Raw genomic sequence first — 24,918 nt, 5'->3', positions numbered from 1 at the left:
ACAATGAATAACTTATGAACACTGACGTAAATAGCGTTTATTTAAACTTAAAAGTCACAGTCGCCATGTTGTTTACAAATGAATGATTCGTCCTTACAATTCAAATAATTGCTTAAAATCATTGATTTATTTGCGAACTCAAGTTGTTTATCATGGAAACAATTAGTTATAAGGACGAAAATGAGTACAAACCAGACCTGGAACCGGTTAAAACTATCTGCCGGTGTTGTTTAACTACCGAGAAGCGGGTGCTTAATATAACTCCTTTCATTCCGTTTTTCTTAGATTTAGCTGGTATAAAGGTACGTAGAAAGTGTAGAAACTCTTAAAATTACATACTCTTTAATACTCTTTGTTGATTATGTTCATACTTGATGTTTTTGGTTTGTGCGAAGGTTATTTACAAAACATAAACAGTCCTATTTTTTGTGTTTTTGTACCATAATTGTTAATAGAAGTATTGATTTTAAGTTACAGACAGCATTTTCTGTAATCGGAGGTATAAGTAAACCACTTTTTCAGACTGTATTTGTTAGCTATTTCCCAAAAATAATTTATCTTTAAAACAAACAAAAGGGAACTACTTTTAGCAGTACATACAGTCTTCTAAAGAAAAAAGAGAGCCCAAAGAATCATTTCACATTTACGTCTGTCTGTTAGGCCCATTCTTTCTTAGAATTACTGATCTGCAATTAAATAATCTATTTTTCATAAAATTAACCCTTTTCCAGGCATAGTGCATGTAGAGACCACATAAAATGTAGACAAATATTCAACCTTGCTATATATAATTTACATTATGGTACAAAATCAATTGAAGTTGTAAGGTGCAACAAACTCTTTATTGTACAAAATAAGTAAACAAACCCTTCAGAGATAAGTCCACCTTTGTACTTAATACTTAATTTTTTTTCTGTAACCTTTTTGTACAATAAAGAGTATAAACAAACAAACAAAATTGACAAACAATATAACATAAAGACTTATGAGAAAACATTAAGGACAATTTTTTTTTCAAAACTGTTCATTGGCTGGGGCAGGCATGTATGTACATTGTTGGGTTTGGGTCAGTCCATCCGATGGATCGGAATTTATGATGCGTGCCTCAAATGCACATACTTGTGGCTCATATAATTGAAGTTGTTAAAAATATTATTTGTCATTAAATTAATCCTTCATAGGAAAATAATATAAAACTACTAGCTGTTACCCGTGGTCCATGTAGAATTCGGTTTTCACTTTCCCGGCGGAAACTGCGATTTTCCGGGATAAAAACTATCCTATGTCCTCCCCCGGGATGCAAACTAACTACAGTTCCATCGTACCAAAGGTAAGGAAGGTAGGAAGGTAGTATACGTACCGAATTTAATCTGAATTTGATCAGCGGTTTATATGTGATGAAGTAACAAACAAACAAACAGACTTACAAACGTTCACATTTATAATATTATTAGGATAATACATTTTGCTCTAGCTTATCTAAATTCGCGAGGCCTGGAAAAGGGTTAAATAATGCAAGATACAAACTTGTTGTTAGGTGAAGGTTGGACATGCAATAAATACTGCAACCCATCAATATGACCCATGCTGCAGGTTTTCAATCTTACATTTCTTACTTCATAAATACTCATATTCATCAATATACAAATCATCCTGTACAGGCTGTGGTGATAATGATTACTTTATTTTTAAATTTGTATAGTACTCAAATTAGACTTTTATTTTGTTAATTATTCCCTTGCTAATATTGCTATGAAAATTGCAATTATTTTGTTGCTGTGTCACAAACCGCCTGACCCGTAATCCAGATAATTAATAGTTATTATCCAAAACCCTGTTATTTCCAGGTGTCGGAGTCCGATGGCCTCCCCCCCTGGCTCTGCTACGAGTGCGCCAGCCTGCTGCGCAGGGCGCTTTGGTTCAAGCACAAGCTGCTGAAAGCCAACAGAATGCTCTCCGAGTATCTCATGAGATGTGCCCCGGTGAGCTCAGTTTTAAATATTTATAAAAAACAATAAAATTAAATTCAGCAGTTTGTTTACAAGTTATGCATCACAAATAATTAGGGATGGGCTAAAATGTTACATTCGGTGTAACCGAATTTTGGCAGCTTCAGCCGAACTTCGGCATTCGGCCCCGAACATTCAGTACTAGAAAAAAAGTAACTACTTGAACTATTTTAACTGAAATTAATAGAAAGCATGTCTGTCATAACAGTAAAATATGCAACAAAAATGAAATACACTTAGTACCTATTCTTTTAATAAACATCTTGATTACAATTCTTAAATTTACTTACCTACCTAAAAAAAATTGTATTTTATTTTTGTATTTTTAAATTATTGAAGGGTGTTTTCAACAATGAAATTTAACAATCTCTTTTAATCAATCAACAAGAGGCAGGTCATTAAACCGATTTTTTTATTTTTACCTAATGTTCGGCCAAAGTTCCTATTTGGTTCAAACCACATTCGGGCTCTACAAATAATGCAAACAATTTTAATAACATATTATCCTTATAATAATATGTTTTATGGGAGCTTACCCTTGTAAGCTGGTCCTTACCATCCTCCCCACCAAATCTCACCTGAAATTTGTCAAAATGCATATTTTTATGTACTACATTAAAGTTCAGTCTATAGTGTTTGTGTAGTTGGTTATTATATATGTTAAAAAAATATTTTTATATACATATGTTTAGCCCTTGCCCTCATTCTGAGGGGAGGCCTGTGCCCTGCCAGTGGGACGTATATAGGCTGGGATGATGATGATGACATATGTTTATTTATTATCTATAACTTCTTGTTCATGCTTTGTATAGTTTTGAGCCTTTATAATAGTTCCATGATCTATTTATTTTATTAATTTCAGTTTCCAATAGATGCTCTGGATCCTGAACTCGGGAAGTATGCAACACCAAGTCTCAGGGAAACTAATGTCCTTGTGTTTGACAACACCAGCAAGAGCAAGTTGGGATATCAGAAAGTTTTAGAGGTATGTTGTGAGGTACCATCAGCCAAATAAGTGGTCTATCAATTTTTAAACAAGTTCCTATCAAATGAATATGTCGTCAAAGTCGAACTTTCTAGTTGACAGATACGTCTATTGGCATTATTGTTTTGTGACATGCAAATGATTATCAACTTTAGGGTGGTAGACCACATATTTGGCTGATGGTACATCTGCCTGATGCAACAAACAGACTTACAAACTTTTGCATTTATAATATTAGTAGGAAAGTATATTGGTTTTTTCATAGATATTGGTTTCATTTTGTATCATATTTGTTTTTCGATTTCAGCACGAGAAAAAACCAATAGTATCTGCTCTAGACGAAGTTGGTATAGACATTTCCATAGTCAACAAGGTTGAGAGCGAGATGGACGAGACAGGCTCTGTCAAGATGGAATTCAACACTTTCTCGGATTACGAAGACAACATCACGTTGGAGCAGTTCCGGTATGATTTTATTGTTATGATACTGGACCTATATACGACGAACAAAGTGCAAATGTCGAACTTTGTATCATGCTGTCACGCTGACGCTAAATATTATTTATGGAGGAGATCCGAGAGAGAACTAAAGTCATCAACATAGCTCACCGGATAAGCAAACTGTAGTGGCCGGCCATATCAGCCGAATTACCGATAACCGCTGGGGTAAACGAGTATTGAGTGGAGCCCGAGAATCGGCAAACGTGGAATGCCCTCAGACTAGGTGGAGCGATCTTGGCAAGGTGGCTGGCAAGAACTGGATGAGAGTGGCCGAGGATGGTGCTCAGTGGCGTGCAATTGGAGAGGCCTATGTCCAGCAGTGGACTAAGATAGGCAGATGATGATGATGATGATGAATAATATGATAATGAATGTATTTATTTTCAGATCAAATGTACCAAAACTATCAAACGCAGAACTTAATACAATCCTAGATGTAGCAGACAACATTGTGAAACTAGAAAACGAAGAGAAAATTGCCAAGAAAAAGAAAAGAACTAAAAAGAAAGAGGAGAAAAACAAAGATGACAAAGTCAAAGTTAGGAAAAAGCGAAAAAGGTTGGTATTTTTACAAAATTTTGCTTTTGTATTGTATTGTGCAACTCTTTATTGTACATAAAACACAATACATAATAATAATAATAATGGTTTACAGGTGTACCTAATAGTTTGAGAGATCACAAAGGCGAACTTATCCTTCTTTCTCTTTCAGCTTTTTTTCTTTCTTTCAGCTTTTGTTTATCATTTTTTCTCTAAATCATACCATACCAAAACTAGACAAACGGAAAATTAAAAAAAATATAATGGGCTGGGAATCAAACCCTGTCCGTTCCTCGCCATTCTACGCACAGACACACGGACATACTTTCACTTTTATATATTAGTATAAGATTTTTATATGTTTTAATAGTTATTAACAATATTTGTTTGTCTTGTAAAGAAACTATTGAATTAATCTCATTTATTTATTTAAATCAGCCAAATAAGTGGTCTATCAATTTTTAAACAAGTTCCTATCAAATGAATATGTCGCTAAAGTCGAACTTTCAAGCTGACAGATACATCTGCTGGCATTATTATTTTGTGACATGCAACCAAATATCAACTTTAGGGTGGTCGACATATTTGGCTGATGGCATATCATCAAATAACAATTAAATAGAACTAATTGAATTAAACCATGGAGAAAATGAAATTACAATAAATTAAGTTGAATTTTGTTTCCAGTAAAGAAACAACGGAGGATACAGAAGAACCAAAAACAACTATTAGAAAACCAGTGGAATTGGACCCTACGAAGATTAGGATAGTAATGCTGAACCCCGAGGAACAGTTCAAGCAAAGCGAGGTACAGTTGCATCTTAATGGCCACGTTCCACTAAACTCCCGCAACGCCCGCGACCACGACCGCAGGAATTGGGTCACAATTCTCAGGTTACTCGTAGCACACCGTGACACTCGTAGCACACCGTGACACTCGTAGCACACCGTGACACTCGTAGCACACCGTGACACTCGTAGCACACCGTGACACTCGTAGCACACCGTGACACTCGTAGCACACCGTGACACTCGTAGCACACCGTGACACTCGTAGCACACCGTGACACTCGTAGCACACCGTGACACTCGTAGCACACCGTGACACTCGTAGCACACCGTGACACTCGTAGCACACCGTGACACTCGTAGCACACCGTGACACTCGTGCACACCGTGACACTCGTAGCACACCGTGACACTCGTAGCACTCCGTGACACTCGTAGCACACCGTGACACTCGTAGTACTCCGTGACACTCGTAGCACACCGTGACACTCGTAGTACTCCGTGACACTCGTAGCACACCGTGACACTCGTAGCACACCGTGACACTCGTAGCACACCGTGACACTCGTAGCACACCGTGACACTCGTAGCACACCGTGACACTCGTAGTACTCCGTGACACTCGTAGCACACCGTGACACTCGTAGCACTCCGTGACACTCGTAGTACTCCGTGACACTCGTAGCACACCGTGACACTCGTAGCACACCGTGACACTCGTAGTACTCCGTGACACTCGTAGCACTCCGTGACACTCGTAGCACACCGTGACACACGTAGCACTCCGTGACACTCGTAGCACACCGTGACACTCGTAGCACACCGTGACACTCGTAGCACACCGTGACACTCGTAGCACACCGTGACTCTCGTAGCACACCGTGACACTTGTAGCACACCGTGACACTCGTAGTACTCCGTGACACTCGTAGCACACCGTGACACTCGTAGCACACCGTGACACTCGTAGTACTCCGTGACACTCGTAGCACACCGTGACACTCGTAGCACACCGTGACACTCGTAGCACACCGTGACACTCGTAGCACACCGTGACACTCGTAGCACACCGTGACACTCGTAGCACACCGTGACACTCGTAGCACACCGTGACACTCGTAGCACACCGTGACACTCGTAGCACTCCGTGACACTCGTAGCACACCGTGACACTCGTAGCACACCGTGACACTCGTAGCACACCGTGTTACCTCGTATGTTGTGTGTTATTATAAATAAATTACTTGTTGCAGCAAGAAAGCAAAGCAAAATATCCTTTCCAATGCCACCTGTGCTACAAGGGGTTTAATTTCGATACCAAATTAGAAAACCATATGAGGAAACATAGTCCGGTAAGTTGCATTATACATGTAAATCTTTTTTCAGTTTAACTATACACTTTAGTTAGCTTGAAAAGATCCCTTTTAGGGATAAGTTCGCCTTTGTACTATTTTGTTTTGTTGTTTTCTTTTTTTATTTTATGTACAATAAAGTATTTACATACATACATACTTTACGTATTAAGGCTGCGTTTGCATTAGAGATGTGTGAGGATGTGTTGCGAGGAATGATTGTCATTAACCAATAGAAACGCTTCGTTTACCTAGCCTCGCACAGCGTAGCTCTAGTGGAAACAGCTCGGCGGCGCGACGATAGGTAAATCTAATACCTTCAAACGAGCAATTCTTGTATACAGAATCTAGGGAACAGCTCCAACAAATGTGGGGGTTTTTGGGGATGACAAATCGATCTAGCTTAGTCTTGTCTCTGGGAAACGCTTATTAACGAGTTTTAGCCCGAGCAAAGCTCGGTCGCCCAGGTACTGATTTTTTATCGGTTCATGACAAACGAATTCCTCGTATCGCACCCTCGCACATCATTGATGCAAAGCAGACTTAGGAGACGATCCGATAGACATTGGGCTAACCATCGGGTTAGAGTAGAGAACCTGACTATGAATGAACCCCCCACGTTCATATAGCCACCCGAGCCGGTACGGCGTGAGTGGATATACACGTCGAGGGCAAAATGGGTTTAATGCTTGAGTTTAACACTGCTTTTACACTTAGATTGCGAGGAAATGAAATAGCAATAGGGATTATTCCTGCAATTTTCTGCCGTCAGAGTGCAGCAGTAGCACAAAACCGCTCTAGTGCATAAAATAAAATCTTCATCTAATACCAAGGCAATCAGGTGTAAACAGCCACAAACAAAGAAGTCTGTACATTTTTTTCATATTTTTTAATTTATATTAAACTAAAAATCAACGAAAATCAACTAAATCAATCGAAATAGATCAATAAAATTAAAAATATATCATCATCATCCCAGCCTATATACGTCCCACTGCTGGGCACAGGCCTCCTCTCAGAACAAGAGGGCTTGGGCTATAGTTCCCACGCGGGCCCAGTGCGGATTGGGAACTTCACACGCACCATTGAATTGCTTCGCAGGATTGTGCAGGTTTCCTCACGATGTTTTCCTTCACCGCAAAGCTCGTGTTAAATATCAAATGTAATTCCGCACATGAATTTGGAAAAACTCAGAGGTGCGAGCCGGGGTTTGAACCCACGACCCTCTGCTTGAGAGGCGATAGGTCAAACCACTAGGCCACCACGGCTTAAAAAAATATAATTATAAGCAATGCATGAACAATAAAAGGTACATAGTAAGTGAACAATTGCTTCCACTGTTGCTATTTCATATCCTCGCTATCGAAGTGAAAAGCAGAGTGTAAAACTAGCATTAAACCCATTTTGCCCTCGACGTGTCGATCCACCCTCACCGTACCGGCTCGAGTGGCTACATGAACGCCTCGGGTAAAAGATCTCGTTTTATTGGAGAATTATTTATAAATCTACTAACATAGTTGTAAGATAATTCTGTAATTATAAGTGTAAATATTTGTTTTGCCAACCTGTTACTCTTTAGGACTAAGACCTGTAATGTAACTTGTTGTATTTTTGACCTTTAATCCCTACTTAATATTATAAATGCGAAAGTAACTCTGTCTGTCTGTCTGTCTGTCTGTTACCCTTTGACGTCGAAACCACTGAACCGATTTTGATGAAATTTGGTATATAGGTAGTTTGAACCCCAAGGATCAACATAGGATACCTTTTATTCCAGTAGAGGGCGCCACCGCGCGATAGCCTAGATCCGCGCAGACGTAGTCGCGGGCATAAGCTAGTAATAAATAATAAATAAGATTTAATATTACTAACCATCTATGGACATTGTGTTTGAAATAAATGGATTATTATTATTATTATTATTATTATGGTCTCGTTGTACAATCAGCTATTCGTTCCAGTCCCGCGGGCCGTTCACTTGCAAGCTGTGCTCGATGTATTTCCCGACCGCGTACAGCCACAGTGTGCACGCGCACATCCACTCGCGCCGCTACGAGTGCTGCGCGTGCCAGCGGCGCATGACAGATCGCGCCTCCATACTACACCACTACAGGTATTTTGATGTGTTCTTATTGTCTATGACAGATTGTCATTGAATAAACAGCGTTCCTTAGAAATGTGTTTGATCTGATTCCTGGTATTATTCCTAGTATTTCCATATCTATCATATTTACTACAGGTACCCAACTGTCCGGCTCCGATTTGATTTATTTTGATATATGTTATAGAGTAGTCTAAAATAAGGGGCACGTATTTTTTTTTTGGAGAACATGAAAAAAGAATGGAGGCGTGTTCTTTCATTACACCACAAAGTCATATTTTATATAAAAAAAAAACACGTTTAGTTTCAAACTTTTCGTCGCGTCACTTCCCTTTGGTTACTTTTTTGGCTTAAAAACTTCTTGACCCATGATCCCGAAAAAAAAAAGAGTTTATGGTGAAATGACAAAACACGCAGGCGGGTGGCAGGTGGTAGGACCTTGTGCAAGGTCCGCCCGGATTGCTACCACCATCTTGCTCGCTAATCCTGCCGTGAAATAGCAGTGCTTGCACTGTTGTGTTTCGGCGTGGAGAGTAAGACAGCCGGTGAAATTACTGGCACGTGAGGTAGAAAGAAAAAAAGAAAGAAAATATTTATTCGTGACAAACATGAGAACAATGGATAAAAGAAGTAAAAAGAGAAAAAAAAAAAAAGTTATGCATGTCACGAAATGGTCCCAAATCAGCAATCTGCCGGTCTTGCGAACGGCGCTGGTCTTCCTTTGAGACCATCTGGTCATCATACATTAAAAAAAAAACACAATAAATCAGTGAAACCGATACAATTTGAGTACTTAAAAACAAAAATAGATCCATATATTAAAAATAAAACGACGAATAAAAATTACAATATTATTAATCCCATCCCATCCCATCCCATCTTAGGCCTCTAGGTTGGCAACGCGTCTGCAATACCCCTGGTGTTGCAGATGTTTATGGGCGGTGGTGATCTCTTACCATCAGGAGACCCATTTGCTCGTTTGCCATCCAGTCAAATAAAAAAAAAAAAAAAAAGTGTGTGCGTGTGTTACTTCTTCACGCTAAAATGGCTGGACGGTGGGTGAAATTTGGTATGTAGATAGCTGGACATCTGAAATGACACATAGGCTCAAAGTCAAAGTCAAAATATCTTTATTCAATTTAGGCTATAGCAAGCACTTATGAATGTCAAAAAAAATCTACCACCGGTTCGGAAAACCTCTGCTGAGAAGAATCCGGCAAGAAACTCAACGAGGTATATATATATTTTTTTAAAACAGATTTACAATATTATTAAATGATATGTATACATCACAAGTATTTAACACAACTTTATTTTTAACACAGTAGGTTCGCTATTTGAAGGGATCGCTAATGCGGATCGGAATTATTTCCAAATATCCCTGTCCATGATATAATCATTCACTTTATAATACGCCTTTGATATTAATGTCTTCTTGACAATAGATCTGAATTTTGTATCCGTTTCATTTATAATATTTTTTGGAATTTTATTATAATATCTTGAAATAAAGATTATTATTATTGTTTATTCTATAGTTTCTTTACAAGGATAAGAATTTTTATTTGAGAAAATGTAGTAGCAAGTTATACATCACAAATAAATAATACAATCAAAATAGTAATTTGTACAGTCAACGTCATAAATAAGTGATCATTTATGTACCATGTCGCTTTCAGTCGTAACACAATTTCGTATGGCTTTTCAAACATGACGTTAAACCGACAAGGTACAAAAGTGATAACTTATTTATGACGTTGACTGTACCTACTTTTAAAAGCGAAAGCGACTCATGACGTTATTATTTGATTGCAGAACCCAGCACGAAGGCATGGTGGCACATTTCACGTGTCACATATGCGGTAAAGTGTCGACGTAAGTATGTCAAATAATTATTCTTAGCTTATGGTTATAAATCTTATAATTGCATCCTCTCAGAACGAGAGATTGGCTGTGGTTCCCACGCGAGCGCTGTGCTGTTTTATACTCTTATACCGTGTGCGTATATATAAGCCGTGGTGGCCGAGTGGTTTGACCTATCGCCTCTCAAGCAGAGGGTCGTGGGTTCGAACCCCGGCTCGCACCTCTGAGTTTTTCGAAATTCATGTGCGGAATCACATTTGAAATTTACCACGAGCTGAGACATCGTGAGGAAACCTGCACAAACCTGCGAAGCGATTCAATGGTGCGCGCGAAGTTCCCAATCCGCACTGGGCCCGCGTGGGAACTATGGCCCAAGCCCTCTTGTTCTGAGAGGAGGCCTGTGCCCAGCAGTGGGACGTATATAGGCTGGGATGATGATGATGATGATACCGTGTGTGGCCTACAACAGGGGCAAATAATCAAAACGTAGATCATACTCCTCAAACTGAACAACTTTACTTCAGCGACTTTTAAAAATATTCGTTTTTTTTTTTTAATTTTTATTACACTTTAAAGTTTATTCGAAGAAGCAATGTAAAGCAAAATGTTTGATGTTTGTAGCGTGACAGGCGACGTCAGTTGGGTTCTAGGATGGCGTACATTGAATTAAGATTAAGTTTGTTAGAAAAAAAAAGAAAAGTTAAGTTTTGATTTTAATTAAGTGGGACCATGATGATCCAATTACCGGTGATCTAAAGAACCTCAGTTTTTAATATTATCTCCGCTTCTGGGCCACACATTGTAGTCTCCCAATGTAATAGTAGATTATTGTCGTGGCACGGAAGTAGGCAAATGCTGGATTTGCTATTCCAGCCGAAACTAATATAAAGCTTTACTCAAAAAATGGTGAAGGAAAAAAACTAAATTAGAATAAACTTTTCCTCGAAATATATTATGACATTTAATTTTATTCCAATAAAATGTTCATGCTTTCCAGCCTGTTTTCATAAAAAAAACTGCAGGTGTATTTTTCCACCGAAAAGCTGTTTCAGACCGAATAAAGAAGTCTGGAATTCTAACAAAATAACTGATACCGGTCGTTTGAGTTGGCTGTATATGACTTGTGCTAACATTTCCATGGCCATTTTAACTTTTTAAAAAGTTTGATACTCGACATTAATGGAATTTGTATGCGCCATTATTGTCGAGCTAGCGAGCCTGCAATCTTTTTTAACTTTTCGCTGACCACAAACTATGCAAATCGAAAATACAAAGTGAAATATAGATGCATAGAAAAACCAGAAAAATAAGACCAGCAAACAGTAACAGTAATTTGGGCAGTAATTTGGAATTGAAATAAAAAATACAAAAAGATTCCAAAAAACCAATCTTAATTCACAAACTATGCACTTCCGCTTCTGATATGACAATGAAGAATAATGTCAACTTTTACGGCAATTTTTTGAGAAAAAAATTGCGTACAGTCATCCATCGGTCATGGTTTTAGACGACCAGATGGCGTAGTGGTTAGAGAACCTGACTACGAAGCTTGAGGTCCCGGGTTCGATTCCCGTGTCGGGGCAGATATTTGTATGAAAAATACGAATGTTTGTTCTCGGGTCTTGGGTGTTTACTATGTATTTAACTATGTATCTATCTATATAATTATATTTATCCGTTGCTTAGTACCCATAACACAAGCTTTGCTAAGCTTACTTTGGGACTAGGTCAATTGGTGTGAATTGTCCCGTGCTATTTATTTATTTTATTTATTTATTTCAATGTTTGTGTGTGCAGCAACAGCAAAACGCACCGCGGGCATATGCGGAACCACCACGGCGGGCAGCGCCCCGAGTGCGAGCAGTGCGGGAAGACCTTCGTCAACAAGGACTCGCTCGAGGAGCACAGGCAGTCAGTACCTACATCAAACTAGTGTTAACTCGCGGCTTCGCACACGTAAATCATTAGATACAGCAGCTGAATTGAAATTAAGGGACTTTTGAAAATTCCCGTGGGAATTCCCGAAAATTAAATCGTGGTTTTCGTTGATGTTACATTAAAAACGATCATGTCAAATTTCATGACTCTAAGCCGAGCGGTTGAAATTTCAAGATTTTATCCCTATCCCGTGGGAATATCGGGATAAAAAGTAGCCTATGTGTTATTTCAGACGTCCAGCTACCTACATACCAAATTTCATGACTCTAAGCCCAAAGATTGTTATTTCGAGATTTTATCCCTATCCCGTAGGAATATCGAGATAAAAAGTAGCCTATGTGTTATTCCAGACGTCCAGCTACCTACATACCAAATTTCATGACTAAGCCCAGTGGTTGTTATTTAGAGATTTTATCTCTATCCCGTGGGAATATCAGGATAAAAAGTATCGTATGTTTTCAAACCAGGTTATAAACTAACTTTTTGCCAAATTTCATCCTAACCCGTCCAGCCGTTTCAGCGTGAAGAAGTAACAAACATACTCCCTCACTCACAAACTTTCACATTTATAATATTAGTAGGATGATATTGTAACGGACAACTCACGTCTAAAATAGAGTTTAGCTCGACATGTTTCGGGCTCATGTTGTGTGCAATAAAAGTGACGATGAAAATGCGGGGGTGGTTCTGCGCCGGTGTTAGTTTCGTCGGGCAGTCGCGCGACTCTAAACTCGATTTTAGACGTGAGTTATCCGTTACAATATCATTTAATATGACTGCACCTGACACCTGACTTCCACTGGTGCCACCGGCGCACATGTGCGTTCAAAATGTATGAATAATGACGACAGCGGAAAGCAGCACTCGGCGAAGTTTCTAAAATGCATATGTGCGTCGGCGGCAGTGAATACGTTAAGGCACTTGTCTCACCGCCAGCGAGGAAACGATTGGCTATCGACTATTTTCTCGCTCAAGAAACGAACAAAAGATATAAGATCCTGTGTGAGTAAAAGAGACACATATATTAATAGTTGATCGCTGGCTGTTCACACTGTCGGCGAGAACTCGCTCTTACATCTTTTGTCGCAGCGACTAGAGCTATAAAACTCGCTGCGCTATAGATACTCGCTCAGCGATGTCAGCTTGGCGGCCGCCCCGCACGAGCGAGTCGAGTGGAGCGAGTAATCGCCCGTCGCACGCGAACACTCGCTTACAGCCAGCGACAAAACTACACTCGCTTCTCGCTGCTCGCCCACTCGTTTCTAGTTACTCGCTCTACTCGCTTCTCGCTCATCGTCGGCGGTGGGACAAGTGCCTTAAGTATGACTGTGTTTAAGTTTCAACAATTTCTTTTCAGAATCCACCAAGGCATAAAGAACTACGCTTGCTCTGTGTGCGGCAAGCGGTTCCGCACGCGCACACAGATAAAACATCACCAGCTGAAACACACCGATGTCAAGGAGTATTACTGCGTCGAGTGCGATGTCAGGTCAGTCGTTAAACCCCCGACGCAAAAAGAGGGGTGTTATAAGATTGACCGCTATGTGTGTCTGTCTGTGGCGCGGTAGCTCTTAAACGGGTGGGCCGATTTGAATGCGGTTTTTTACTTGAAAGCAGGTTTTCTAGCGATGGTTCTTAGACATGTTTTATCGAAATCGGTTCAGGCGTTTTTGAGGTATTGAACTTTGAAGTGACAAAGTCGGGGGTTTTCCGACTTTTTGTTTGTTAGGGTATTTTGTTACTTTATTTAATTTCATTTCTCATTTATTTATTCAAGATGCATTGTGTAAATCATAGCGGGTACTAAACAAAAATGAATTACAATAGAACACATACAATATACATAACAGAAAAAATTCAAGCCAAATAAAAAAAAATATACCAATTCCTAAATTGTACTACATTCATATACATATAAGATAAATGACGATCATTAATTTAATTATTGTCAGCTAGGAGACGTTTACTGTTGAATAAAGGTGTCCTTAGGGTGCGTCAATATACTGTCTGTGATTGTCTGTTAATAATACCAGTGCTTTTAATATTTTTTTGCATAGGAAAGTCAATTATTAAAAGGGTCGATCAACTTCTTGATTTGCCTCGGTGCCATGGTCACGTCCCCTGGACAACTCTTAAGTTTGTATAATATGTTTTCTGCGGTTAAAATTCTTCGAGTATACATTTTTGTCATAGTTGCAAGCTCATTATTTTATGGACTATTTCATAAGCACATTAGTCGCATATATTAACCTTATCGACGCCAACGACTCATATATTCGCACCGCAGGTTCCACGCCAACGACCTATATATACGTCCATTGCTTCAATGCAAAAGCAACCTTCGGTCAGTTGCGTTTAGGTTCAATGAGGGCTATCGTTTTTTGTCTCACTAGATGGCGCACTGTTGCGTGAGGTTTTTAAGTATGGCTTTCAAAGTCTGTTATTACGGGCGTGAAAACAAAGTTTAGATTAAAATCATATTTAATACACCTTAAAACCGTACCATAAAAATATCGAGCATGCCACAGTGTTGCATAGTCCCCGTTTTGTTCGGAAAAAAGGAGGACAAAGGTTTACGAAAGACAAACCTGTCTCAAAACACAGACATTCATTGCCCCGGAACGCATATTTGCCATAATTAATTTCAGATATTACAAAATATTCACAAAATTATTCTAATTAATAATAAACCCGCGTAGCTCACTCAAAAACTATGAGATTTGACATTTTGGAGACCTCACGCTACACTAGCGCCTCTAGCGGCGAATTCATTCGCTATAGCCCTCATTCTAGACATTGCATATAGAAGCCTGGCGTATGGGTGATGTCTTTTGTATTTGACGTGGTGGCGAAAAGGTTAAAGCATTTTTTAAGAAACTCTGTCACTGTCGTCTCTTGGACAACGGGATGGAATAACAAACAAGAAAAAGTTGTTTGACGCAAAAATCAAATTCTATTTTTTTTTTGGTTTAATTTAAATATATAATACTACACCGTATCAACTTGCTGTTGTTATGATATGATACAATGTAGGTAGAGTCCTTTATGCTAATATTATTCTATGGTCAATTGGTGTATCCAATAAATACATAAATAAATATCACGGGACAATTCACACTAATTGACCTAGTCCCAAAGTAAGCTTAGCAAAGCTTGTGTTATGGGTACTAAGCAACGGATAAAATATAATTATAATTAAATACATATTAAACACCCAAGACTCGAGAACAAACATTCGTATTTTTCATACGATAAATATATGCCCCAACACGGGAATCGAACCCGGGACCTCAAGCTTCGTAGTCAGGTTCTCTAACCACTAGGCCATCTGGTCGTCAAACGTTTGTAAACAAACATTTGTTTTTCACTCTTTATTTCTGTCGATGTTTCTTTCATAAATTCGATCTGTAAAGTAACTTTCGTATTTAAAATATAGCTATATCGATACCTATGTGATACCTTTAAACGAGCTATTCTTATATACTTAACCCGAGCATAGCTCGGTCGCCCAGGTACTATGTACTTATAGATTGTAAATTATAAGGAAAAAATAAATAAATTATTAAGTAGGATTAATCTCTGTGTATATACCTGTTTTCTGTAGCTTACTGTGTTGGTGACGTTGGTGTGCAATAGAGAGTTATTGTATTGTATTGTATTAATTTATGTTTAAATTGTTCCTACAGATTCAAGTCGGCCCACAGTTTGCGGCAACATTTAGTTAAGAGTTTGAAACACAAGGACAAGCAGAGTCTCAAGTAAGTTAAGCCCTGTTATTCTGTGAGGAGGCCTGTGCCCGGCACTGGGACGTGTATAGCTCGAGATTTATTTATTCATTTGATTTGATTCAATAAAAAATTACAGCATTACAATAAAAACTGGGCAAGTGCGAGTCGGGCTCGCGCACGAAGGGTTCCGTGCCATCTATACAACATTCATTAGATATTAGCAAAAAAAAAACACGTTTGTTGTATGGGAGCCCTTCTTAAATATTTATTTTATTATGTTTTTAATAGTTGTTGTTATAGCGGCCACAGTTATATACATAATTTGTCAAATTTCATCTGTCTAGCTATCACGGTTCATGAGATACAGCCTGGTGATAGAAGGACGGACGGACAGCGAAGTCTTAGCAATAGGGTTTCCGTTTTACCCTTTGGGTATGGAACCCTATAAACCGATGCGCTGTTAAATTCGAATTATACAACAATAAACCACAAAAAAAATAAAGATGATGATGATGATGATATATGTACGTGTAGTATATGTACGGTTCCTTATGTATATGTATATATGTGTGTAGATGTATTTTTGTTGTGTTTTGATATTCTGATCTACTGCTGATGCACCATTTGCTGTAATCTAGTTCTTACTTATTTCTGTAAAAAAGGTTGCCTGGAAGAGATCGCTCTTGAGCGATAAGGCCGCCTATTGTTTACCTTGTAGTTTTCTCTCTGTGTACCTGTTTTATGTATCGCTTACTGTTTCTGGTGTACAACAATAGTAGATTGTACAACAAGAGCATAAAAGGAGCCATTTAACCCGAGGCGTTCATATAGACACGTCGAGGGGAAAATGGGTTTAATGCTCGAGTTCTACACTCTGCTTTTCACTTCGATGGCGAGGAAATGAAATAGCAACAGTGGAAACACTGATTCACTTTCTATGTACCTTTTATTTTTTATGCATTATTATAATAATTCATTTTTTTTTAATTTTACTGATTTATTATGATTGATTTGAATGATGTTTAGTTTTATATAAATTAACAATCATTTAAAAAATATACAGAAACTTTTTTGTTTGTGGCCGTTGACACCTGATTACCTTGGTCTTAAGTTGGTCCTTAGACGAAGATTTTATTTTATGCACTAGAGCATAAAAAGTCATTTTTTCTACTCCTATACTGTAATCTGTGATTTACTTAATCACGAACAGTAATATAACAACATACATAACAAGGTTCTGGAAAAGTCTATATTGTCTATTCCCCATAACAGCACTGTATCGTAATGTTGCTAAAACGATACTGCAACCACTTACTTTTTTTTCTTAATTCGTACATTCGGGCATGCTAAGGTGCAGCCAGTTATATTACATATTTCATATGGCTTTTATACAGAATAAAAACTTTCCGAACATAATCCATAGCCTGCCAACATAAGTAACGCGTATTTTAACATCATCACTGGCAAGTAAACGTTAATCAAAAACAAAATTTTCATATTTATCTCTTGTTTACCTTCTCTTTGCGTTTGCCATACTTTTTTCTAAAGTATGAAAACGTTTAAAGTTTACTATTTCTCTAATTTTGTATTGTAATTACTAAGTACCCAGTCGAAGAAAAAATATTGTACGCAACGTTGTATAAGTAAGTCAAAAAAAGCTCGTGGCGTCTTTTTCTTACGATGTTCGCTAAAGCTCACATCGTAACTCGCGCCACTCACCTTTTTCGAACCCTGTTATACAACTGTTGCATAAAATACTATTATGTCGCCTAGATCCAGCATAAACATGAACTTTACGAGCATGAGAAGTGAAAAGAGTCATCGTATTGTATGATGGGGGTGGTGTGTATGCCAGGTTCCCGTGCAACCGGTGCGAGAAGCGGTTCGACAACGCGCGCGCGCTCACGCAGCACGCGCTCGTCCAGCACGAGGGGCTGCGCGCGCACGCCTGCCCCGCCTGCCCCGCCGCCCTCGCCTCGCGCACCTCGCTCGCCAAACACACCAGCCACGTGCACGGCGGACACAGGCCGCCGCCGAGACACGTCTGCGACGCATGCGGCAAGACCTTCCGGGTACTGTGTTGTATACAAACAGACGCACACATACACGCTCACACTCAACAACACTCATGCTCACGCTCAAACACACTCACTTACATCCACGCTCCTCTCACACTCAAACATACTCATTTACACCCACGCTCACCCTCACCCACACTCATGTTCCCCTTTCAACACACTCACTCACTTACACCGACTCTCACATTCACCCACACACTCAGATTCACTCTTGCTCAAACTCACATTTAAACACTCACGCTTATTATTCACAAACACACACAATGTTACACACACATACTCACGCACACACTCATACACACATGCTGTTAATTTAGGGGAATTTTGGGAAGAATAAAAAACAGATTAATCGGTTTGGTGCCGACCGCTGCAGTCGGTGGTGGCGAAAAAAGGTCTTTTATTTCTATGAGACAATCCTTATATACTAGTTTAACAGCGCCCTCTTTGGGCTGTTTAGAGAACTAATTGATAAAATACAATCATTTGGTAGATCTCGTAGATCTTAAGGGAAAGTAGTACCATCAGGTTCGGCTAGATGGCACTGCTTAAGTAAATCGTTAAATTAATAAATCTAACACACGCTCACATTAATTACACATTCAGTCATATACACACACACACACAGACACAGAGTGATTGTCGCTGTTTGTCTCCAGGGTAAGTCTGTGCTGGTGAACCACGTGCGCACGCACACGGGCGAGAAGCCGTTCGCCTGCGCGACCTGCGGCCGCAAGTTCTCGCAGCGCACCGCCATGCGGACACACGTCGACCTAGTGCACCTCAAGCGGAGACGCGGGAAGGTAACTAGCTACGCTAGAAAGGCATTTTGTACTGGGGTCAAAACGCGAGTGGCGTGGATTACGATGTGAGCGTAGCGAAGGTAAATCGTCAATTACTGACCACCTTATACTAAAATGAATTCTGGTCAGCTATAAACAGAGTTCATTTTTAGTATAAGGTGGCCAGTAATTGACGATTTACCATAGTAAGAAGGAAGACGCCACGAGCTCTTTTTGACTTATACAACATTGCATACAATATGACTAGGTGTATGGTATGCATTTCTTGCATAAACGTAGCTGGGCGTGTTCGTGTACAGATGTCACTTTCTTTTTTCTCAATTTTGGAAAATTTATGTTCAAATTCAAATGCAAATCATTTATTCAGTAAATAGGCCGCAATGGGCACTTTTACACGTCATTTTTTAAACTACCAGCGCTTTCGGAAAGACCATCATTGCCAAGAAGAATGCGCCGCAAGAAACTTGGCAGAAAGTCAATTTTTCATAATAAAATAATAACAAATAAAATACTTAAAAACTACAGTATACAATTAAAAAAAAATATATACAGGGATGTATGGGGTCCCATAGTTACAAAACTAAACACTAACTATATCTACGTTCAGCAGAAGTGTAGAATGCTTCCACCGTCATAAATTTAAAAACAATAATAATAATTATTTGATTCTGAAATATAAATTCCAGATTATGGCCTTTCCTACTCAGAATCAAGAGCACAATCGATTCCGATAGTTAAAAAAAGACCCCACAAAAATATCAATTTTGTTACGTTTTTTTCATACACATATGGGCGTAACAAAACTGACTCATAAAATTTTCTATGAAAAAATAGTGCTCCTGCTTAAGTAGCATAGTAAAGCAACTGAGTCTTTCCGAAAATGGAAGTGTGTCTTGATTCCTGTCCTGTCTGTCTTCCTGATATGGTTTCACGGGATACCCGTAAAAGTAACAAATTTGGAGTTGAAATAACAAAGTACAAAAAGACTCCAAAAAACCAATCATGAAAAATGGGGTCATTTTTTTAAACTATCGGAATCGACTGTGCTCTTGATTTTTAGACAAAAACCAATTCAAATTGAAAAAAAAAACAAAATGATATCTCTGTACACGAAAACGCCCAGCTATCATCTCACGCCGAACAAAGCCACTATTTCACGGGTTCAAGATGGTAATCCGCAAAGTAACGCCCGATTCAATGAATCGTTTTATGCTCTTTTACAATCTACTATTTTGTATATTTCCAGCCAAAACCCGAGCCTGCTCCAGAAGTGCCACCCGCCGAGCCTTCCAAGGTGGAAATGTTCACTAAAGAAGAGCCCCAAATAGTGTTCGACTCGTGGCACAGACAGACAAACATGCAGAATTGTGAGGTCTACTTCACTGTCTCCGCTGGGCCTTAGACCATCATCTGTACAGTACCATAAAGATTGCACGTCGGTCTTTGGAAAGAGACTCGGCTAATTTCGGCTTCGTAGAGCGTTGTCACACACTACTTATGTGACGTTTGTCAGTCGTTGTACAGGTGCAATAGAGTACGGACGCGTTTAGATGAAAATATATAATAAAGAGTTGTTGAAACCCCCCAAAACTTTAAATTGTACGACGGCATCTTTAGGAAAAAGAGGGAACTATCCTTTTTCTAGTAGTTGCAACAGCTCTCTATAGATATGCAAAGTTTACATGTCATCAATTTGACGTAAACTAATTAAGTCCATAAAGGTGCAGTATTTATTTGATATAAAACGTCACTTAATAAATACGATGATTGATGGACGGTGAGATTCGATTTGTAGCATTCGAACATGGCGGATGTAGACAATATCTAATTTTGCTATTTCTGTTTCTTTGGCTAGTTGAAGTATAATTTTGATAGTGTTTTATGCGGCGATTAACCTTAACAGTGAACAGTGATCACAAAATTCTATATTGCTCTCGTGTCTGGCATTTTTTAATGCGCAAGTTGTCTCCGCGTGGTTTCTGGAATTTTACTATCAAGTTGCAAAAACTACAATCACCGTACAACGTGCCTCTCAAAGAGAGTACTTTGACACTGGCGAAATTGTCCTATTAATTAGGACAGAAAAGCCATATTTTAAAATAGAAGAAGAAGATGGACGGTGGCCAGTGTTCGGAAATCGTCGTGAACAGCCAATTGTCTTTTTCCGAAGACCGATCTGCAGTCTTTATCGCCAGGTACTGTAAACTTATTACCAAATAACTTAACAATGAGGGTTAACTGCCGATATATCGCTAGGTGGCGCTACTAGAGCTCCGTTTGACGTTAGTCTTGCTGCAATTGGCTCAATGTTCCATTCTTTCGAAGACAGAAATGTCATAGAATTTCGTTTCGCAGAAAATGTTTCATATAATATTTGGTCATATCGAAAATACAAACTGAAACATGGGTGCGCAGAAAAACCAGAAAAAGAGACCCGCGCTGGGAATAGAACCCAGGTCCTCAGCATGCCGTGCTGCGTGCTGTACCCTTACACCGCCACTGGACAGGAGTACAGACACAAATTTCTCCTATGCATCACGTATCTCAGCTTCATTTTTTCTTATTTAGCCACTTAAGCAGCGACACCAGCGACACGATTTCACGGGATGACCGTAAAAGTAACAAATTTGGAGTTGAAATAAAAAATACAAAAAGACTCTAAAAACAATCTTAATTTGATTGCTTAATAGCAACATCTCTTGTCCGAATGAGCGGTTCCGATGGAGTGTTGAAAGTTCCTCGACGAGGGCTACAACATAGATGTCGCTAGTGTCGCTGCTATAAGAAAAAAGCAAGCTGAGATATGTGGTGCATAAGAGAAATTTGTGTCTGTACTCCTGTTCAGTGGTGGTGTAGCGGTATAGCACGCAGCACGGAATGCTGAGGATCTGGTGTTTGTATTTTCGATATGGATTTCACGAGATGACCGTAGAAGTAACAAATTTGGAGTTGAAATAAAAAATACAAAAAGACTCCAAAAACCAATCTTAATATTTGGTCCTCATAATTTAGTTTATTTTTAAAAGACTTGTCTAGGAGGTTAGTTTTGGCCTCGGGGGACTCTAGGGCTGGCGGCTTGGTCCTTGTATTTTTACTTCGAATATTATTGTATTTATAATAGCTAGCATAAATGAATTGAACGAAAGTTATGGTCAAAATCAGAATATCTTTAATGAACTAAAACCATACCTAGAATTTAGATTCAAATGCCAGACCCAATGGTCTATGGGAGCGAAACCATGAGTTATGGATAGTTAAACATATTGATCTCGTATTAGTGTTATTTTTTTATTTTATTCAACTAGGGGTCATGGATGAAGTACATCACACATTTAGGGGGGGAGGGGTCGGGCGGTTTGTGACACAGGACGAAATAATGAGGGCTATCGTTTTTTGTCTTTCTAGATGGCGCCACTGTTGCGTGAGGTTTTTAAGTGTGGCTTTCAAAGTCTGTTGTTACGGGCGTGAAAACAAAGTTTATAATAAAATCATATTTAATACACCTTAAAACCGTACCATAAAAATATCGAGCAACCACAGTGTTGCGTAGTCCCGTTTTGTTCGGAAAAAAGGGAGGACAAAAGTTTCCGAAAGACAAAACTGTCTCAAAACACAGACATTCATTGCCCCGTAACGCATAATTGCCATAATTAATTTAAGGTAATGCAAAATGTTCACAAAATTATTCTAATTATAAATAAACCCGCGTAGCTCACCCAAAAACTATGAGATTTGACATTTCGGAGCACTCACGCTACACTAGCGCCTCTAGCGGCGAATTCATACGCGATAGCCCTCATTGCAAATTTAATAGCAATACATTGCAGTGGCGTAGTGTGGGTATCGGCCGCCCGGGGCGGAAGAAAATTTTGCCGCCCTCTCACTCATTCTAATCGGTCCGAATCGTAGGTGCGGCATTTTTTTTGATTATGGAATTATCATCATCATCCCAGCGTGTACACGTACCACTGCTGGGCATAGTTCTCGCAGAATGAGAACACTTGGGCCGTAGTGCCCACGCGGGCCCAGTGCGTATTGGGAACTTCACACATACCATTAAATTTTTATGGTACCACGCTACGCCACTGATACATTGTGACTAGGGGGGGAGGCTTGTCCTAAAAAGGGTAAAAATTTGTGACATAATTTATGGATGACTTTATAAAAAAGTAGAAAATGAATGAGAGTAACTAAATATTTCCATACAAAATTGTTGCCATATTAAAAAATTCACGTCAAAACTTCAGTTACCTGTGTAGAAAGTGACCATATAATTTATATTTCTACTTTTATGTGAGACTACACCTACACTGCCATTGTTATTTAAGTCCTAACTTTGTTCCTACTAAGAAAATGTGTATAGACTAAAACTAAGGGCGCGGCCACATGAAATCGCTCGACGCTCGTTGCCAGTGTCAAATCTGGTCACGTGACATATAGCGGTAAAGCGGAAAATGTTGAGCTTTATCGCTGTAAAAAAAACCTCTAATTTCGGCAAAAACACTGTTTTTTTTTTTCATTCACTGCAATTTCTTTTTGTCCAACTGCCACGACTGCTACTGAATGAGATTAAGAAATCAGCTTCCAAGACCAAGACGATTCCTGCGAGAAGCCATATTTTCGCTGCTGCTCGACGCGGCGACTGGACGCTACTGTTTCGAGTCGCGGGAAATTCAAAATCACTTTCAAAATGGGGTCACGTGATCACTGCATGTGGCCGCACCTTAAACTTCGTAAGACTCGCTTCAAATTTGATTATCAGAATTTGAAATTTAATGTCAATCAAGAAAAGTTGATATTTGAAAACAAGGGCATGAATGCAGGCCGTACATTCTGGGTCTACTACTCGGTCATACATTAACAGCGAACTTTAGCATAGTACGATGGGCTTTACGAGGTTAAGGCTGGCCCACATATGCACGGTTTTCGAAGCGGTTTTACTTTTAAATCACAAATTTAATATAGTACGCTATGGAATGCTTCAGAAAGTGTATGGTACCATATGTGGTACAGTCGAGGGCATAAATAACTGCAATAACCTTATGGTTAGTGGTAAAAAAGTGTATAGATATTTTTGATGTCTGTCGTTTGCCCGAATCTCATATGCCCGAATGTATCGCTTTCTAGAATTTTCATTTGCCATAAAGTAATTTATTTCTGAACTAGCAATTTCTTCAAAGTTGATATTAAACTAACCTTACCTAACCTACTGCGTTCTATATGATGACATTTGGAAAAATCCTGAAAACAGCACGGTTCTATATACGTTGGTATGGCAAGTGAAATTTTGACCTTTGTAAACGTCAGAAATTTCAGAGCGGCCAAGGTGGTCAAAACTATCGGCACATGCACTATTATTAAGGTATTAGAGTTCTTGTATCGATATTTTTGATCACCTCGGTCGCTCCGGAATATCAGTTGGCGACTTACAATATATTTTATACCCTTGACTGTAATCGATGGATGTATCTACTGATCCAGTGAATTGTATAGAATAATAATGTATTACTGATCTTGATTTATGAATAGTGCTTGCATGTATTTTATATTAAGTAGTAATTTTGTAAAAAAATACAGTTTTTGGGAACATGTTTTGTTTTTTATTTCCAACCACCGAAATATAAATAAATAGGCAATCCATACTAATATTATAAATGCGAAAGTGTGTGTGTTTGTCTTTCACGTCGAAACGGAGCGACGGATCGACGTGATTTTTGGCATAGAGATAGTTTATGGGCCAGAGAGTGACAGGCAATTTTTATCCCGGAAAAATGCACAGTTTCCGAGGGAACAGCGCGCGATCACCGAATTCCACGCGGGCGAAGCCGCAGGCAAAAGCTAGTAGAAATTATTCCATAAACAAACTTTGAAATTTCAATTTGAAACTGTTTTTTTTTTTTATTCAATGGACAACCATCCTACTAATATTATAAATGCGAAAGTTTGTGTGTGCATGTTTGTTGAAATCCTTCTCACTAAAACGGCTGGATGGATTTGGATAAAATTTGGTATGTAGTTGAACATCTAGCTTGAATAACACGTAGGCTACCTACTACTTTTTGTCTCGATATTCCTATGAGATCGGTACAAAATCTCGCAATCTAAACCGCTTTGGCATTATCCATACTTCCATACTAATATTATAAATGCGAAAGTGTGTGTGTATGTTTGTCAATCTTTCACGTCGAAACGGAGCGACGGATCGACGTGCTTTTTGGTATAGAGATAGTTTAT

The 24,918-nt window shown here is 39.0% G+C and overlaps 1 protein-coding gene across 1 annotated transcript; it reads left to right on the top strand.

Annotated features, from left to right (window-relative positions):
* The first annotated feature begins 65 nt into the window (after window positions 1-65).
* LOC141444609 (uncharacterized) lies at window positions 66-24,273 on the top strand. Its single transcript, XM_074110178.1, has 15 exons — window positions 66-302; window positions 1,848-1,982; window positions 2,872-2,994; window positions 3,302-3,459; window positions 3,883-4,053; window positions 4,723-4,843; window positions 6,078-6,176; window positions 8,138-8,289; window positions 10,093-10,152; window positions 11,938-12,051; window positions 13,436-13,567; window positions 15,765-15,836; window positions 17,662-17,878; window positions 18,541-18,684; window positions 19,931-24,273. The coding sequence occupies exons 1-15, from the start codon at window positions 153-155 to the stop codon at window positions 20,084-20,086; spliced, it is 2,004 nt and encodes a 667-aa protein (XP_073966279.1). The 5' UTR covers window positions 66-152; the 3' UTR covers window positions 20,087-24,273.
* The last annotated feature ends 645 nt before the right edge of the window (window positions 24,274-24,918 follow it).

Source organism: Choristoneura fumiferana, chromosome 30 (genome assembly GCF_025370935.1).
Source record: "Choristoneura fumiferana chromosome 30, NRCan_CFum_1, whole genome shotgun sequence".
NCBI classification, from domain to species: domain Eukaryota; kingdom Metazoa; phylum Arthropoda; class Insecta; order Lepidoptera; family Tortricidae; genus Choristoneura; species Choristoneura fumiferana.
The sequence above is the reverse complement of the archived record's forward strand: the minus strand, read 5'-3'. Positions and strand labels throughout refer to the sequence as shown.